We start from the raw sequence: 18,333 nt of genomic DNA, 5'->3' as shown, positions 1-18,333 counted from the left end.
ACCCCCTTTGAGGACGCTGAAGCTTCACATGTAGCCCTAGAGGGGTAGCAGTTTGGTGTCCAGGAGTGTGTCTCACGCGGTCCTGCTAGAGGCAGCCTGGAGGTTGTCCTCTATGTGCCTTTGATGCTTTGTAAGTCTCTTGGGATCCTCCCCATATGTTGTTGAAATGGGAGGGTTTAGCGGGGGGAGGAGGAGAGTTTTAGGGGGAATGGGTTGTAACAATCCTAGTGCTTGTCCTGAGTTGGGCTCGGGTCACCACAGTAGCCTCCTTCACACTATAACAGTCTCAGACAGACCGAGCTCCTTGCCTTGACTGGCAGGCCTTGGCCCATGATCCTGGTTGCAGGCAGAAGTCATTTTCTGTTCTTGACACACAGTCCAGCTGGCTGCTTGAGAGTTGTCAGTTTTGGGGGCCTCAAGCTTCCCTTCTTATAGTCCATACCAGACACCAAATGTAATTTACATTCAGAGTCTTAGACGTTTGTTTTGGGTCTGCTTCCATTTGAAGTGCCGTCTCGCCCTTCCTCCAGAAAGCTGTTTCACAGCAGGAGCGACTGCTGGTCACATCTGGATGCCAGCCATAGTGATGTGTATCAAAATGTGAGCCCAGGGCCTCAGCCCTACTCTTTATGAATCTCTTATCAACCTCATTCCTGAGAGATGTACAGGTCTATTCCAGGTGATATCTGAGTCCGAGCACCCATTGAAGTATACTAAAGGGTATGGCTGTCCCTTTCTCCAGTGTTTCACCCATCACACAGGACTATAGCAAACCTCATTTCTTCTTGGGGCCTCCTCTAACTTCTCCGCTTTACCCAGTTGTCTCTGGGTCTCCCAAAATGAATTCCAGAATCTTTGATGCATTGTACTGTTGACAGGTACACATACACACACATAGCACCACATCGCCCATGTGTTGTTCCATTCATAGGCACACATACACCAGTACATGTTTATATAACAAAGTCGTGCTACGCAACAGAACACACCAAACCAATGTAGGGTGAGGTGATAACACAGCAGTGGATTTATAAATAAGTGAGCATGTAGGCCTCACTCCATTGACACAGGTAAAAGGGCCTATTCACTCCTACTGAGCACTACACAGTATGCAGTCACCACTGCGCTTCTGCCGTTTCACTCCTGGCAACGGCAGTAATCTTTCACCACTTTGTTTGTATCGCTGGGTGCCCCTTCCAGTCCAAAAAGACCGCAATCTGTGAGACAGGTCTATGTCATGTTGCACATAGTTGGTCTGTGATTGCCTTTGACAAAAAAAATCCGCATTGGGGATCCAGCCATCTACCCGGTTGGGGCACTCAGGGCATGGGTTCATGTCTATCCCCATGCAAGGGACTTTTCCATCCCAACCGAGGTGAAATTATTGGGGTACCGCGTACCCACAATCACAAATGGCTACTAGTTGGGTTTTATAACTTAAACTCTTATCCTGCTACATCTCTAAGTACAGGTAGGCTTTCTTCCTCCGGAACCCTTCTCCACCAGTCTACACCGGAGTGGGTGTCAGTGTTTTTGCCAGACTGTATTTATTATTGTTTTCAAATGAAGCTTGAGATTGTTTCGTTTGTAACAATGGATGTATGTCTGGGCTTATTGTAATCCATTTGCAGTATAATCTAACAGCTCAGTATTATCTGCTTACTGAAGTGATGGAATGTGAGTGGAGCTTAATTTGGCTGAAAATAAATTCTTTACTTCATCAAAGTAGGCATCCGGTCAGCTGTGTAGAGGTAAATATGCAACCTTGCCTCAAACCTTTCTTAGGATAGATTTTTCCAGTGAGAATGCTACTTACATTTTTACCCACACATTTGTAAGAAGCATATGCATATGCATAGCAGTAAACGGTGTTGCTGAAATGCAGGAATAGTATAATTTCTAAAGTATCAGTCTGTTCACCCTATCAGAAGTGCCACTAAAATCCAAATAACAGGTGTATAGGGCTGTTTGTTGATTGCAGGCTTTATAAGCCTGTAAGTTGGTGAACAATATTTCTTTTTTTTGATAAAGTAATTTTTTATTGTTTTGCAAACAAATAAAATAATGGTGATACAAACATTTAAACATGGTACCAACGGGCACCCAACATTGGTCAAATCCCCTGTTCCAGCGACACGTTCTAGACCATAAAGAAAAGAAAGAAAAAGTTGCACGCAAATCTGTTAGACTGACCTTAGTAAATTATGAATTAATCAGTAAGGAGGGAACAGGAGGGGGATCTGTTTTGACCCTCCGTGATGCAGTGGCTTTCGGTGGTGTAGGAGAGGCACTTGTAGCGGCTTCCCACTTCCCCCATATCTTATTGTATTTATTCGGACAACCTCTAGCCTCATATACCAGTTTTTCCCGTATTGCGCACCAATCCACCCCACGCCTCCACTTAGTCAGGGCCGGGGCCCCCCTGGCTTTCCAGTTCGCCATTATATCCCGCTTGGCCACCAACATGCCACCTCAAGGAAGGTCCGGTCTTCTCAGCCCAGTGTCTCCCATAATCCCTAGCAGGTGCCTTCTCTATATCTTCTTGCAGGACATCAGAGACATCATTCAGAACCGCTCTCCAATAAGTCGCTATGACCGGACATGACCATACCATATGAAAGAAGTCGGCAGCGGGATTTGAGCACCGAGGGCAGTCAGCTGTGGGTCGGAGGCCCGCTCTGTGTAGTTTGGTAGGTGTGAAGTATGCTACGTGAAGGTAGTAGGTCTGTATTTGTCGGAAGCGGGAGGCCATAGTTAGGGAGCGGGGTGCCATCAGTGCCTCGACCCAATCCGCCTCTTCTATGGGGCCCACCCGTCCCTCCCACTTTTGACGGAGCCTCTCCAGGGAGCAGGCTGTGTTGGTGACCAAGGTGTGGTATATCTGGGAGACACCTCCTTTGCCCAGACTCCCCATTAGTGCCTTTGCCTCCATCGGGCTATGCTCAGGTATGGTGTCCCCTGTCTGCACGTGTGATTGTAGGGCGTGGAGGAGCTGGAGATATTTATGAAATTGCGTCTTGTTTAGTGAAAATAGTTTCTGGAGATCCTCAAAGGATCGCATATGTGTCCCGTTCCAAACGTCGCCTAGTGTGGATATGCCACTGTTGTCCCATTTTTGGAATCCCTCTAGGCCCGCAACTTCGGCCAACTGTTTCCCATGCCACAGTGGAGTCTGTTGAGTGAGGCGTCCCCACCATCCCGACACCCTTTGAGCTGCCCGCCATCCCATTAGGACCACCTTGGTTATGTCTGGGACATGCCGGGAGATCGGGCCCCCATACAGGGCATTGAAGATCCGTGGATAACTCAATGTTTGGAGTTCTAGTCGGTATGCCGGGTCCGACCATCCACCCCCTATCCAGTCGTTAATCACATGTAGGAGCATTGCTAGGTGGTAATAGTAAATATTGGACATGCCCAATCCCCCTGTCATAGACGTCCCTCTGGCAGGTGATGAGCGCCAGTCGTGGACGGACGTCGTTCCATATAAACTGGCGTGCTAACGCGTCCAGTTCCCGAAACCATCTCGATGGGATGGGGTGTGGGAAGTTCTGCAATAGATAAAGAAGTCTGGGGAGGACCATCATCTTATAAAGCGCTATTCTACCTAGGAGGTTGAGGGGGAGGGTTCTCCAGCTTTGGAGGTCAGTTCTGATTCTCCTGATTGAAGGTGTAATATTGAGTTCCCAGGTTAGTTCCGGGAGTAGCGAGACGTATATTCCTAGATATTTAAAGCTGTTTCTTTTCACTGGGATGGTATGTTGCCAATCCACGCAGTCTCTGGAGCGGTGGAGGGGGACCAGCAAGGATTTGCTGGGGTTTAGAGTCACCCCTGAAGCCTCCACGAAGAGGTCCAGTATGTGTAGAACGCGGGGACCGCTTGTGCCTGGGTTGGAGATGTATAACAGGACATCTTCCGCATAAAGCGCCACCCGGTCCTCTGCGCAAGTGGGCCAGGGCCAAACCTCAATCAAAGGATCCCCACGTAGCAATATCGCCAAAGGTTCAATCATTAAAGCAAAGAGCAGGGGGGATAGAGGGCACCCTTGTCGAGTGCCACGGCTAATGGGGAACAGATCAGAAACCACCCCGTTCACTTGTACTCGGGCTAGAGTAAAGCAATTTTACCAGGCCACGGAATTTAGCCCCGAGTCCATTTCTTCGTAGAACCTGATCAAGATAGGACCAATCTACTGTATCAAAAGCTTTTTCAAAATCAAGTAAGAGTAACGCCAAGGGATTACGTGACAGAGTCCCGCGATGTGCTAGGGCCAGGTGCAGCCGTCTGATACAGTGCCTAGTGCTACGGGTGGGCATAAAGCCGCATTGGTCAGGGTGCACCAAAGAGGGCATCGCCTCTTTCGGTCTAGAGGCCAGGATTGAGGACAGTACTTTGATCTCTATATTTAGAAGAGAGATGGGCCGGTATGCCGAACAGTGTCTTGACTGAGGTTGCGTCTTAAGGATCACCACAATTGTGGCTTGGTCAATCCCATCAGGAAAGCGGCCCTGCTTTTCGGCTTCCGTGTACATTTCAAGTAGGTGGGGGCTTAGGATATCGCCGCATTTGCTATACAGCTCTGCCGGGAGCCTGTCCGGTCCTGGGGTCTTGCCCGATGCCAGACAGGTGATTGCGTTAGTAATTTCGGTAAGATTAAGGGCTTCGTCTAGCCTATTCCTTGTCTCAGGAGAAACTCTGGGAAGGGTTATTTCGTTTAGGGGAGGGGACTCTTTCTCGGAAATGGGCCGAGGGTGTTCCGCGTATAGGCAGGTATAGTAGGAAGCAAAGCTTCGTGCGATTTCGGTGGGTGTTTTAGACAGAGAGCCTGAATTCCCCATGATTTCGGGAATGACTCTTAGCTAGAGGGCGAGTAGCCAGCCAATGTAGGAGTTTCCCATTCTTATCCCCCCAGCCATACACTCGGGCGGCTGAGGCCCTCCAAATATGTTTGGCTGACTCTAGCACAAGGTGCTTAATTTTGTCTCTAACCATGGTGAGGTGCCTCAGACTGGAGGCTGACTTAGAGATCCCACATTGGCGCTCCAGGCTTAACGCCTTAGCCTCTAGAGCAGACACTTGTGAGTTTCGGGCGCGTTCGCGGATACGAAGATGTTTAGCGTGACTTCCTGAGAGTGGCCTTACACGCGGCCCATAATGTGCCTGAGGACCGGACTGATCCCAGATTAATTTCAAAATATTGAGTGAGATGGTTCCTAACCTCGAGAGTGTAGTCGTTGTCTTGCAAATACCATGCATTTAGGTGCCACACCGGGTGCCTGGAGGGATCCACTCCCCCCAGTCGGACCTTTACTGGTGCGTTGTCAGAGACTCCACGAGGTAGTATATCCGTTCCTGTGACGCCAGTGACGTCAAGGGCGGGCATAAATACAAGGTCAATTCTGGATTGTCGGGTGGGTGGCCGATGTGTGTGTATTGACGCTCTCTAGGGTGCCAAACTCTCCATATGTCGCAGAGACCCAGGCTCTCAGCCCAGCCCGTAAGACTCGAAGCCCGGTTGGATCTGCTAGTGGTAATCTCGCCTGATACGTCTAGACTGGGGTCGAGAACGGCATTGAAATCTCTCCCTAATCGGGTGGCTCCCTGAGGGAGCCCAGCAGTTACCTGGCGGAGTGAAGTTAGAAAAGCTTCAAGCCCTGCCGGAGGGGCGTATGCGCTCACCAGGTTTAGTGGTGATCCATGAAGTACTCCTGTGACTACTACGAATCTGCCTTGCCGGTCAGATTGCGTGGCTGTAATTACCATAGGTAGTGAGCAGTGGAGTAGGATAGCCACCCCTCTAGAGCCTCTGGAGAAGCCTGCGTGGTAGACTCTATCGTATCCTCCCCGTGAGAGCATGGTGCATCTAGTTCCAAGGAGGTGGGTTTCTTGTAGTAAAACCACGGAAGGGGAATATCTGCGGAGGGTGCTGAATACCGCGGATCTCTTGATTTTATCTAGCAGGCCATTTACATTCCATGAGATGACCTGAGTCAGTGAGGGCCAGTCGTGGGATGCAAGTTTGCTATATTTTGTTGGGTGCCAGCCTGTGGATCTGGGGATGACCGTCTCAATTGCAACAGTGAAATATTAAGATAAAGTAAACTTATTAACACATTACTATCTAAACCCGTGTCAAACTCTTTACCCCCCAACCACCCCCCACCCCCCACCCCATACTCCCACCCTGGAAGCATCTGTCGCCCAATTACCCAACTGGAACAAAACAGCCAGAAGGACTGCTGTTGGAGTGGAGTGGTGGACCCCTCCCTTTAGTTGGATCAAATGCAGTTAACGGCCTTTAAGTAAGTCACACAAAGCGTGTATTAAGGAGGTATTGAGCCCTCCGTGGTGTCACCTCCAGTGGCCGCGTGCCCAAGGGGGGGTTATCTCAGCCGTCCCCGCCCGCCACGTCAGAAGTTGCCTGTTCCACCTCAGCCAAGTACCGGATACTGGCTCAGGTTGGTGTCGTCTGCGGCCTGGGCTGGGTCCCGAGGCCCCGGTGACCCGCCGGAGGCCCCGCCCCCCCGTCCTGCACACCAGAGCCCGGGGCGTCTGAGTCTTTTAGCCTTCCCTTTCTGGATCTGGTTCGTCGCCTGCTTCTTCGGGGTCCTCCCATTGGGGGGGGGCCACCTGCCGGTCCCCGGGTCCTCCATCGAGCCCCAGCGCCCTCTTCAGTCAACCAGTCCCATGCATCCTCCGGGGACTCGAAGAAGAAGGCCTTTCCGGCCATTAGGACCTTGAGTCTAGCAGGGAATAGGAGCATGTACGAGAGTTGCATTGCTCTAAGCTTTTGTTTGACATGCTCATAAGACCGGCGGCGAATCTGCACTTCACGGGTGTAGTCTGGGAATATTAAGATCTTATGGTTCTCCCATTGAAGGTCTTCGGAACGCCTAGCTTCCTTAAGGATATTGTCTCGGTCCTTGAAATTAAAGAAGCGTGCAATCATTGGGCGCCTGGGGCCGCCTGGCGGAGGGCGCGGAGCGAGGGCCCTTTGAGCTTGTTCGATCGCGAACCAAGGCGAAAGAGTTTGATCTGGGATCCAGGTCTTGATCCAGTTGTAGGAGGCTGGACTGGCTTAACAACTAAAACAACGTATATACAGTGAAATATGGGGGTAACATGCCAGGCAAGATGGTACTTTCCTACACCAGTGCTCCAGAAATTCAGAAGCTTTATCCTCTTCCTCGCCTTCTGGAAATCCGACAAAGCGCAGGTTATTACGTCTTGAACGATTTTCTGCGTCTTCCGCACGGCAGTGCAGTTCGCTAGTTCGAGTTTGGAGCTGGGCCACCTTGGTTCTGAGATCGGATAGTTCGTCTTCGGTCTGAGAGACCCGGTTTTCTACCTCGGTAATACGGCCCACAGCATTTCTGAGGTCCTGCCTGATTAGGCCCATGTCCTCTCGAACCTCTCCAATTTTGGTCTCCACGGCAGTCTGCGATGATTGAATTGCCTGGAGGATGGCATTCACTCCGTCAGGGGCCGGGTCTCCCCTGGCTGCGTCTCCATCTCTCCGCGTACCCGTCGGCGCTGTGAACTGGTCAATCTTTTGCTGGGAGGCCGGAGGTTGTTTGTTCGCTTTATCTCTTCCCATCTTGTTGCTCAGGCGGGGAATAGAATGTGATGTCTCTTGTGGGGCTCTCCTTCCGGTCTCAGCGCACGCAAAGCTCCCCGCATCCAGGGACCGAGAGGGGGCACCCCCTTGAGACCGCAGGGGCCTCCAACTATGCGGGCCGGATTATGCAGGTACTGTTTTTTTATTTGGGGCTCAGCGGCCCAGGGTCCGCCTCTTCTTCTGGCCGGGCCAACTCAGCAGGCGAAGAGGGGAGGTCCCGGTTACGGGGTCCCGGCGGCTAATGTTGGAACTTTGCGGGGCCACTAGACCGGGGCTTTCCTCCTGGCACCGTCGTATCCTCTCGGGACCCAGGGAGGGTCAGCACCCGGGGGTCATTCCCCCGCACTCCCTGCGCATCAGCGCCTCTGTGGTGGGGCTACGCTCATTCAAGCCTGGTCACTGGCTTCTGTTACTGGGGTCAGTGAGTGCGCACTGCTTGTGCTGTGGCCTCATGGACTCGCATGGGTCCGGGAAGTCTCTCCTCCCTCCACTTAATCTTTGTCTGGCTCCAGTCCTTGTGGAAGACGAGGAAAGGTCCCACCGGCTCGGAGCCCTGGGGGTTTTGGCTCGAGTCGCCCGGCTCCTCTCACTTCTCCCTCCCTTCCTTCCCCACCAGAGCGGGAGTGCCTTTCTTCCACGCTTGGTCCTGGGGTTTGTTTCCGGCGCTGTGGCCCTCGTCCAGGCCCACAGCGTGGGTCTTGCTGCGCCGGGCCGCCCTCTCAGAGGCCGCCTGCGTCTTCGGCTCCTCTGGAATCTTTGAGCGCCGCTCACTCTACTCAGCGCGCCGGGATCCACGATCAGCGGCACGTGCTCTCCCCGCTCCAAGGGGTGTCTCACCGTGTGGCCTGCAGCATCTCCGCCTCTCCTATACCGGCCGCCGCGACCTCACCCCGCTATTACCTCCGGCGGGGGCGCGACGGCGATCCAGCTCGGCCGGCGCATCTCTCCCCCCCCTAATCGATGATCTGATGCCTCTCGGAGCCCGTGTCAGGAGCGCGGCTCCGACCCTTTCATTGGTCTCAGTGGGGGCTCTGGTTCAGAGCGGCCGCGTCTGGAGTCCCGGGCCTCAGCCCCGCCGAGGCGGTCCGGACCCGGTCGACATTTTGTTTTAGTTTAGACGGTTTACAGGACGGGCACGGGGCCGTTTTGGATCACCTCTTCACCTCAACTTGGTCCCCAAGGGGTAGGGAATCCAATGGAGCGCTCGAGGCAGCGCCGCTAGCACCGCAGATCGTGGCATAATCAAGCGATGACGGAGGGGTCCAGAGCACTCTCGGAGTGCGACCGCCATCTTGACGCCCGAAGCCACGCCCCAAGTTGGTGAACAATATTAATGCTAATTGTATCAGATCCTTTTCTCAATCCTGTCTTTTGCAGAGTTTAAATTGTCAGTTGACACCAAATGCTCAAGTTCCTCTAGAAGCAGTCAAGCAAATACTTTAGCATCACAATCCAAGAATGCTGTTTTAAATGTCTTGGATCACTTGCACCGCCCTTTTTGTTGATGGAATGTATCAAACCCTTCCAGGGATCTGGGTAATAGCCCAGTGTCCGTTAGTCCAGTAAAAAAATGTAATAGCAGCCTGTTCCAACATTTCGGATTTCATTTGAAAACTGAAATCGGTACTCTATTGGAGCCTGGTGCACTTGTAATTCTAGTAGAGGAGGGTGCCCCCAGAATCACTTTCTCCATGAGCTGAGTGCTGGACCCATGTTTGACCTGCTCCACTAGTGCCCTATTTGGGGTGCCCTATTTGCTGCTCATATTTTGACAGAACTGGACTAGGCTTCTCTCTAGGCCATTCAGAACCCTATTTGACCATACGGTCGAAGTACAATTTGATCAGGTAGATTCTCCAAGATTTTGCATCAATAGTGGTGAGTACTGATTGTTCAAGATTGAGTATTAGTCCCAAGAATCTTTTTGCATCATAAAATGCTGTCCAAATGATTATATTGTGCCGATGCTTGGCGTAAAACGTTTTATTTGCATTATAGCACCTAGCCTTGTATGCAGCTCTATAGTTAGCTCAGAATGAGTTGGTGTGCACAACTCAGAAAAGCACTTTACGAGCTGACTGAGGTCTCTTTAAAGCCAGTACTGAATTATTATTTGTCTGATTCTAGTTATAAAGTGCAGAGTTGTCCACAGATGTGAAAAACATAACTAGTGAATTAAGAATCTGTTCCCAGTCTGAAGCTGTTGTGGAGAGGTATACTGACATTAGGAGGCAGAACCTTTCTAGCGCTATCTGGCCTTCTGTCTTCTCTATTCTTGATACTACTTTTCACTATATTGGTTCCATCTCAACTTTTAGGAAATTTATATTATCGCCCCCCTCATCAATAGTCTTCAGGTGTTCATAGAATTTGGGGCCCCAGTTGATTTCCGTTACTTGAGGCCAGTGGTCGCTCTCATGTGTTACACTAAGCAGAATAAGGTGACATACTCTACTAGAACTGGGGTAACAAAAGTATGATCTAGCAGGTTACAGCTTGTGCCATAGCAGTGGCTTGGTGTTGCTGGTATATCTGTGGCAAATAGCCCATTTAAATTGAGATCTGGACTTCTGAATATATGTATTTTTCTTTTTCTTCAGAAAATCGTATTTGCCATTTCCAGAGGGTCTTAATGCTAATAGCATGTTAGAGGTGCTCCAATAAATATGAAGTTCATCCACCGGATCCAAGTTTAGACTCTGGGAATCCATAATATAAGTGAGGTCCCCAGTCAGAATCGTTGCATTCGCCCTTTCATGCTGCTGACTCGCTATAAGCTTAAGCAACGTGTTTTGTGTTATTTGCTTGGACATCACATCAGTTGGCGTACTTGCTGTGCAAAATAACTACCTATTGGCTGTGTCCTCCATTCGAGACTAGTTCCATAACGTATGTGTGTTTGTGTGTGTATGTATATATTTGTGAGTGTATGTATGTGCAGTCTGTCAAAATCACTACCTGCGAAACATCCAGCTTAGTAGAGATGAGTCAGCAGCCTCTGTCCAACAGGTTAACTATATTTATTCCATGTGGTGTAACTTTGTAAACCGAGGTTTCCTTTGAACCAAGTTGCCTGTAAACAAATAAAAGGATGAAACCAACACATTTTTGTAATGCGCGAGTGGTTCTCAGTATCTGTATTCTGGAAATGTTCTAGGAAAGTAGGCTTGTAATATTTATTTTGAAAATTCAAGGGGACTGTCTGCATCAACTCCTGACTAGAAGAAAGAAAATCTGATTGAGAAAGTAGTGTAATATATGGTCCTGGCAAGTGAAATGTTAACCCCTTTGCTGCCAGTTCTTCCCCCTTCTGGCCAAGCCTTTTTTGGCTATTTGGGGTATTGTGCAGTTAGGCCCTCAACTTTTTGCCCACATAAGCTATCCACTCCAATTTAGCATTCTTTTTTCCTACATTCTGGGGTTTCTAAAGGTACTCAGTTTGTGGGTTCCCTTGGAGGAGACTAAGAAATTAGCCAGAATAGTGAGGTATCATTTTACTTGGGAGACCAAAGGGAACACTGGGTGGTAGGAAATTTGTGCTGGATCTGTACAGAAATGCGAGGAAGATTTTTCTCAGCAAAATTTGAGGTTTGCAGGGGATTCTGGGTAAGAAAACTTCCAGAGAATCCACGCACGCCACACCTTCCTGGACTCAAACAGGTGTCTAGTTTTCAGAAATGTCTGGGTGTGGTAAGTTTCCCTAGATGAGCGCCTTGCCCTGGACCAAAAACACAGGTGCCCCCCCTTGCCAAAACAGTTTTGTAGTAGATAGTCTTGATGTGTCAACATTATGATTTGGCCCCTTCCCGTCGAGGGCAATTGGCCCATCCACACAAGTGAGGTAGCATTTTTATCAGGGTGGTGGGGTGGAAACGGTGGGTGGTAGGAAGTTTGTATTTTTTGTTTTTTATTCTGGAAGAATATGGCACAGAAATGCAAGAAACTTGTAATTTTAGTCACATTTTGAAGCTTACAGGGCATTGCAGCTAAGAAACCAAACTGCACTCCACCGGGTGCCTAGTTTTCGGACATATCTAGAGTAGGTACATTTTCCCTAAAGAAGAAGCAACCATGCTACCAAGACTCGTACTTCTGTGATGTTTGTAATACTCAAATTGTGAAAAGAAACGCCTTTAGATTTTGTTAGACTCCTCGCCCGCCAACCTAGTTGGTGGCATGCTTCATCATTGGGGTCCCACCCGAGACACCTAGCATGTCACAAGTGTGCTTCAACACCTGATTACAGCAGAGCAGGTTTTTTTTATTTTACCACACAGATACTGGGTGGACTTGGCACAGTGGAGAGTGATGATTCAATGATCAGTTGTTATTAACAAGAGATTTCACAAAAAATGAAATGCACGGTTAAAAACTGATGTGCCAAAAAAACGTAATCAATGACTTTCCGCTCGTGAGCTGTAAAGCCACTACAAGGCACTAACTGCCTTACATGCCATTCACACTCCTTTAATACATGACACAAGATCATTCACACCACTAGCTGAGGGCCCAGTACATTACAACTTTCACGACAAGTCAGTGTAGAGACAATGTACACCCTGGCAGAGAAGTACAGAAAAGACAATTATTATTGCATAACCTTACATTCATCAGGTGTACATGCACACACTGGTTGGATTTGGCATGAGGGTGAGTGATGGTTCAATACTTCAACTTTTATTAACAAGATTTTACAAAAAATTAAATGCACTGTTAAATGAAAAGGCCAAAAAACTGAACTAGTGACTCATAGCTCGTGAGCTATAAAGCCACATCAAGGCAACAACCGCTTTACAGTCCATTCACGCATCTTTCTTACTTGACATGCACAAGACAATTCATGCCGCCAGCCAAAGGCCCAACACTTACATCAACAGACAGCACCATTCTAGGGCCCGTCACTTTCATACGTCCACATGCATGACACCGCAATCACCAGCTGCCTAAGTCTGTGGACTGGCGTTTGGCTAGCAGTGTGTTGTAGTGACCAACAGCAAGTCACTGTACACGCCGCCAGCCAAGCACCACTCCATGCACACCTCCAGCTTAGTGCCACCCAACGCACACCCCCATCACTTTGTTTAAACAAAAAAGAAAACAGTTATTATAAATACTAAACTACAAACACAAAAGCTGTAACTAAATACATATCAGTAATACCTACTGTGAAACTGAACAAATTAATATAAAACCCTACAGAACGGGCAGTTCAGTTTTATGGTATTTCCCAATAATTCTTCTGGGTGTGGTAACTTCTGAAACCGCCAGCTACACGCTTAGGACAATCGAGGCAGTACATAAGAGTCTCCCTCCAGATACCTCTTCTGGCACATACTACATTTCATAGTGGGAAAGTCTTTTTTTTTTGGGGCGTTGGAGGAATGTGATCAATAAAGAGGCGAACTTTCAATCTAGTCGCATCCTCCACCACTGCTTCTCTAGGAACTCTTGCTTGTTCCACTACAACAAGGCTCTCTATCACACTCCTGAAACTTAGCAAATGTTATCTTTGACTCAGGAGAGCAATCTTTGAACACAATAAAAGCATTAAAATTTGCTAAATGGAAGAAATGTACAGCCAACTTCTTATACTAAACGTAAGCCTTGCGAACAGCAGTATAAGGTTCCAACCTCTGATATACTCTATCTACACCACCCATGTACTTGTTGTAGTCTAAAATGCATGCAGGTTTGCGCAATTCAACATACTGACCCCAAACAGTCACAGGTGAAGTACGCTAATCATGGATGGTATTCAGCATGTGGACGTCCCTTCTGTCTGCAGATTTCACAACTAGCAGCTCATCATTATGCAAGGCACTGCACTGTTCCCTCTCAAATTTTACACACTAACTCCCTTGGATAGCCTTTATGGTTAGAGCGGATTGTGCCACAGCAACAGTGTCCACTTTGAACAGTTCCCTGAATAATTGCATACCAGTGTAGACGTTATCTAGGTACAAATGGTGATCTTTGTTAAATAGCTGTCTACCAAGCTTCCCACACAAATTTCTCATTAACTCCAAAAGTGGACAGACAACCGGGGGACGGGTGCACTACTGGAATCCCTACCAGTGTAGACCTGGAAATTATAGACATACTGTACTACTCTGACAGCATATACATCTTAATTCCATAGTGTGCCATCTTGCTAGGAATGTAGTAGGGGAGTGCCAGCGCGTCCCCCCACACGGGTCAATACCAGGATGTAACGGTTACATCCATGGCATAGAAGGGGTTAAACCATCTTGTGCGGATACCACTGGTTTCCCATGCATGCCAAAATACTTTTCAGAAGCTTGCTTTGTGTTTATTTGAATATTTGTATAGCACAGAGCGTTATTTTATGAAGTTTTAGTAATTTATTATTTGATACGTGTAAACATAAATAGCTCCCAACACTGATCAGTGATAAAATTTGGAAACAAACGCCCGAGACACTTGAAGGATATATTGTGCACCAAAAAATCCTCGATCACAGAAATACACATTAGCACCAGAAAATGTCAAAATTGTATTTAGACAAACTTCATAGTTGGACACAGCGTCATCCACCCAAAAAAAGTGCAGCTTATCAAATTTGGTGCACTCATCTGACTGTAATATCCAGAAGGTCATTTACAGCATCAAATGTCCCCATGGTTTAGTGTACGTTGGCAATACTGAAAGAAAGATCAAGGCATGTATAACTAAGCACAAAAGCATGATTGCAACAGTAACAAACTCCAGCCTTGTCACACATTGGGTTGAACATGAACATACCATAGCACAAATTTGTTTCCGAATTCCAGAGGTGATCAAGCCAAATCCTGAAATTAATATACATAAGATCTTATCCCAATGAGAAACCTACTGGATCAAGAAATTTGATACGCTCCAGGGTAAATGCCAAATTGGAAATTCTTTGCTTTTTATAACTGGTGCACTCGTCATCAATTGCTCACATAGATGATATTGAATTATGCAATCGCCTACACTCTGTTATGGACCCCACACTGTTTTCGTTCATGAGGTAGCATACCTTATTCATGTAAAGTAGTTGACATTTTTAGTATTGTGGGGGGGTAATAGGGACTAGTTATTTCTGGAGAGTGACATTAGGTTCTTGCACATTAAGCATTTCCAAAAACAATCCTTTATCTCACACTATGAATTCCAATACAGGCACCATGACATATCATTTGGATATTACTCACTAGTTTCTCTTGTACTTGTCAGGTTTTATACCTTTTATGTGTTGCAGTCTGTTATGGCCAGGCATGTTCATTCTTCTAATTTGGTGACACTGTTTCGCCACTTATGCTGTACGTAATTAGTCATTTGTGGTTAGTTAAACCGTTATTCTGTTATACGATGTAATGTAGTAGTAATTGGTATTCCAGTTGTGCACAAAGTAATTCCCGGACCACTTAAATTACTGTTAAAATCATTAACTTTTCATTTTCACTCATTGATTCAGTGTTGGATAACACTGACATTGCGTTAATGTGTTGGCACGTCTAGTTACAATTTGGTATTCATGCAGTATGCCATACCAGCACTATCATTGTTGCATCCGGTGATAAATATGTTTTTGAACGATCTCGATGTATGGATATCTTAACATTATGCTGTTAGCATCCCATTCATGGGGCATGGATATGTTCTGTATTTCATATTCCAGATGTTCTTATTCTTCTCAGTGTTGAATGAGTTTTACAAAGTGGATTATGTTACACACATTCAGTAGCCTGGCTTCTATGTTCACTGCGTGATCCCACTAATCTTAGTGTCACACGACACTCCTAAATGCTGCTCATTTAAAAGGCACTCATCACTCTGACTTAGTTTATGGAGCACATCCTTGGCAGCACTTTACTCACAGCTTTTAGATCTGAGCCGCACTTGCGGTAGTGCAGCGGTTTTTATGTTGTATCCAGAGCATTGTGTGATTTTTGGATGTGGTTAGTACTCCACGCAAGTCCACGAGGTAAACTGTTTCCACGTGTTTCGCGTTCTACTGGTACACAAGCCATTTCCCTCTTAAACACTTTTGTTCTTTGTATTCTAGTGTTTGTACATCGTGCCCACTAACTTTACAACACCAAAGCGATCGTGTGCTCAATTACTAATTCTTCGCCCCACGTCCCGGCGACACATCGTTTTTATCATGCTTGTGAGTAAGGCAGCATTTATAGATTGTTATCCACGGTCGTTTGTATTGTGCATGTTATACTTTTGCACCTCAGTTAGTTTAGTTTCACATTCGGGGCATGCTGATAGCTTTTTGATAGATCCGACAAGTCTAACGGCATTGTCGTTTCATTGAACTTTTTTTGACGGATTATTGTTTTGAACACTCATGTCATGAAATATTGTGAGCGTGTGTTTTTAATACGGTTTAATTTGACCAGGTGACCAGACACTTCTTAGGTGCACACTATGCATGGAATATTATTATTAATACACTCCGCTTGAAAGCTTCTGGTGAGCAGCTCACTTGAGTATGGAGAATCAGGAGGCTTTTCCATACTTCATTACGTATTGTCCCTATCAGACCTTTCTGTCTCTTGTCTACTTTTTAGTTATCCCCGATAAAGGGTTTTCCCGAAATGCATTGGGTTTTGGAAACACCTGTTTTAAGATTTTCGCATTCAGTCATTTTTGCAAAGGTGGAGCAACATTTTGTCTGAAATTTTGAATACTAACAACAAAGTATTTGATAAAGCAATTGAAGTACTGAAGAGCATCAATGTTATCTTGATGTCTAATCATTGTTGATTTGGTGTACATTAGAAGCCTTAAGGTTGTGTACTTTGGGTCTAGTCTTACATTGGTGACTAGCTACTTACCGTTATTTCATGTGAGCATTGGGCAGACCTCATACAATTGTTGCACATTAAAGATTTGTTGATGTAACAACAATTGTTGATTGTATGTTTGCTATATGTTGACATTTTGAGTGCATTGTAACATACCTGTCAAAAAGGTTTATTTTGCCAGGTGGAAATGGAAGATTAAACTGCACACGCAGGATGCAACAGCAGGCCTGAGGCATGTTGTAATTGGATATTTAAGTAGATGGCAGAATCAATGCTGCAGGACCTCTAGCAGCATTTCATTTACAGGCCCTGGATACATGTAGGACCACTTTATCAGAGACTTGCAAGTAAATTAAATGTGTGAATTCGGTCCAAGCCAATTTTGCCATGTCTAAGGAAGAGAGCAGAAGCACTTTAGTACTAGTTAGCAATGGTAAAGTGTGCATAGTCCCAAGGGCAGCAAAAATGAAGTCAGCAAAAACAGGAGGATTTAAGGCAAAAAGTTGGGGTAAAACCACGCCAAGGATACCGGGCCCATCAGTACTAAACAATCTGCTTCTCAGCTCATTTTCGGTCAGCCTTGGAAACGTCAGACTTATTGTCGGTGATTCATAAATCCCATTACAAGAAGTAAGTTGGTCAACTGCTCTAATATTGATGCTACAGAGTCTGCATAACATTGCTTCTTTGAAATCTTTGTGACAGGTTGTTTGCTGGCATAGTGCTACTTTCAATTAAACAGGTCATTCTCAAGTTTTGGCCCTTCACAGACAAATTAGCACACCACACAATGTCCTTCACATGACACAATGGTGTGTCCATCTTAGCTTGACAAATTCTCCGTTGTTTTGCTGTTCTATTAACTATAGAACTCCCAGTGTGTTTAAAATACGTTTGAAATCCAAATGGAGCTCTAATTAAATTACTTTATTACTGCCTTGAACCCCCTGTACCATTTCTAAGAGCTTCAGTGATTTGTTAAACGAAAATGCCCTACAGTTTTGAATAATTATGATCCAGTTTGGCTCCCACTTTTTGCCCAAAGCATCTAAAGCCTTATGTAGGCTCGTACATATATGTTCAAAATGCACTATTTTCTCTGCTATGATTGTTTTTTAATTTTACCTGAAAACACATATTGAATTTGTACTGTTGATCAAGGCTTTGCTGCTCTAAATCAGTTGTTTGTGTAGTTTTATTATTTTTATATTTGTGTATATACGTGTGTGAATGTGTGTATCTATATATATGTGTGTGTGTGTGTGTAAAATATATATATATATATATATATATATATATATATATATATAGATATATATATGTAGATATATATTACACACACGCATGCATACTCTCCCCATTGGTTGAGAAACCGTTTATTAAGGATTTTCATGGTAATACTGAAATCATTCACAGGTATAGTTTCTCTGATTTTTGTGCAATGACATTAGCCAGCCGTTAAATACTTATTATTTAAAGTCCACCGTTGTTTTGTTGTTGCAGGTAAAATTGAACTCCAAGGCAAAGTTATTGAAGTAGAACATTCAGTCCCGAAAAGGCAAAGGTAAATTTAATAGCTTACCTTTCTTTACTACATTGTGCAGGGCTTGCATTCCATCTTTCTTGTCATTGTGGATGTTATATGGTGCAGATCTGCTTTGAAACAAATTATACATTACCACAGTGTTGTCTAGTGAGCAGTGCTGGATGAGAGATTTCCTTACAGTGGTCTGAACGTATAGGTAGTTTGGAGCAGGCTGGGCTTTACTGGACCAGGTGCTCGACTAGTAGAGCATAAACGAGAATAATTCAGGTCATTTGTGAAACTAGTCAGTTTGCACTGGTAAAAACGTTATTAGTTTTTTTTTTTTTTTTAAGTAGATTTCAGTTTTTTGGATTTACATTTTTCCAGG

The 18,333-nt window shown here is 46.1% G+C and overlaps 1 protein-coding gene across 1 annotated transcript in view; it reads left to right on the top strand.

Annotated features, from left to right (window-relative positions):
* Nucleotides 1-18,333, top strand: part of IGF2BP3 (insulin like growth factor 2 mRNA binding protein 3) — a 515,178-nt gene that overhangs the window by 18,950 nt on the left and 477,895 nt on the right. The window contains exon 2 of the mRNA XM_069211519.1: nt 17,924-17,984. Within this exon, the coding sequence (XP_069067620.1) occupies nt 17,924-17,984 (61 nt within the window). The remainder of the gene's footprint in view (nt 1-17,923; nt 17,985-18,333) is intronic.

Source organism: Pleurodeles waltl, chromosome 10 (assembly GCF_031143425.1).
Source record: "Pleurodeles waltl isolate 20211129_DDA chromosome 10, aPleWal1.hap1.20221129, whole genome shotgun sequence".
Lineage (NCBI taxonomy): Eukaryota > Metazoa > Chordata > Amphibia > Caudata > Salamandridae > Pleurodeles > Pleurodeles waltl.
This window is presented reverse-complemented; position numbering and strand designations above follow the sequence as displayed.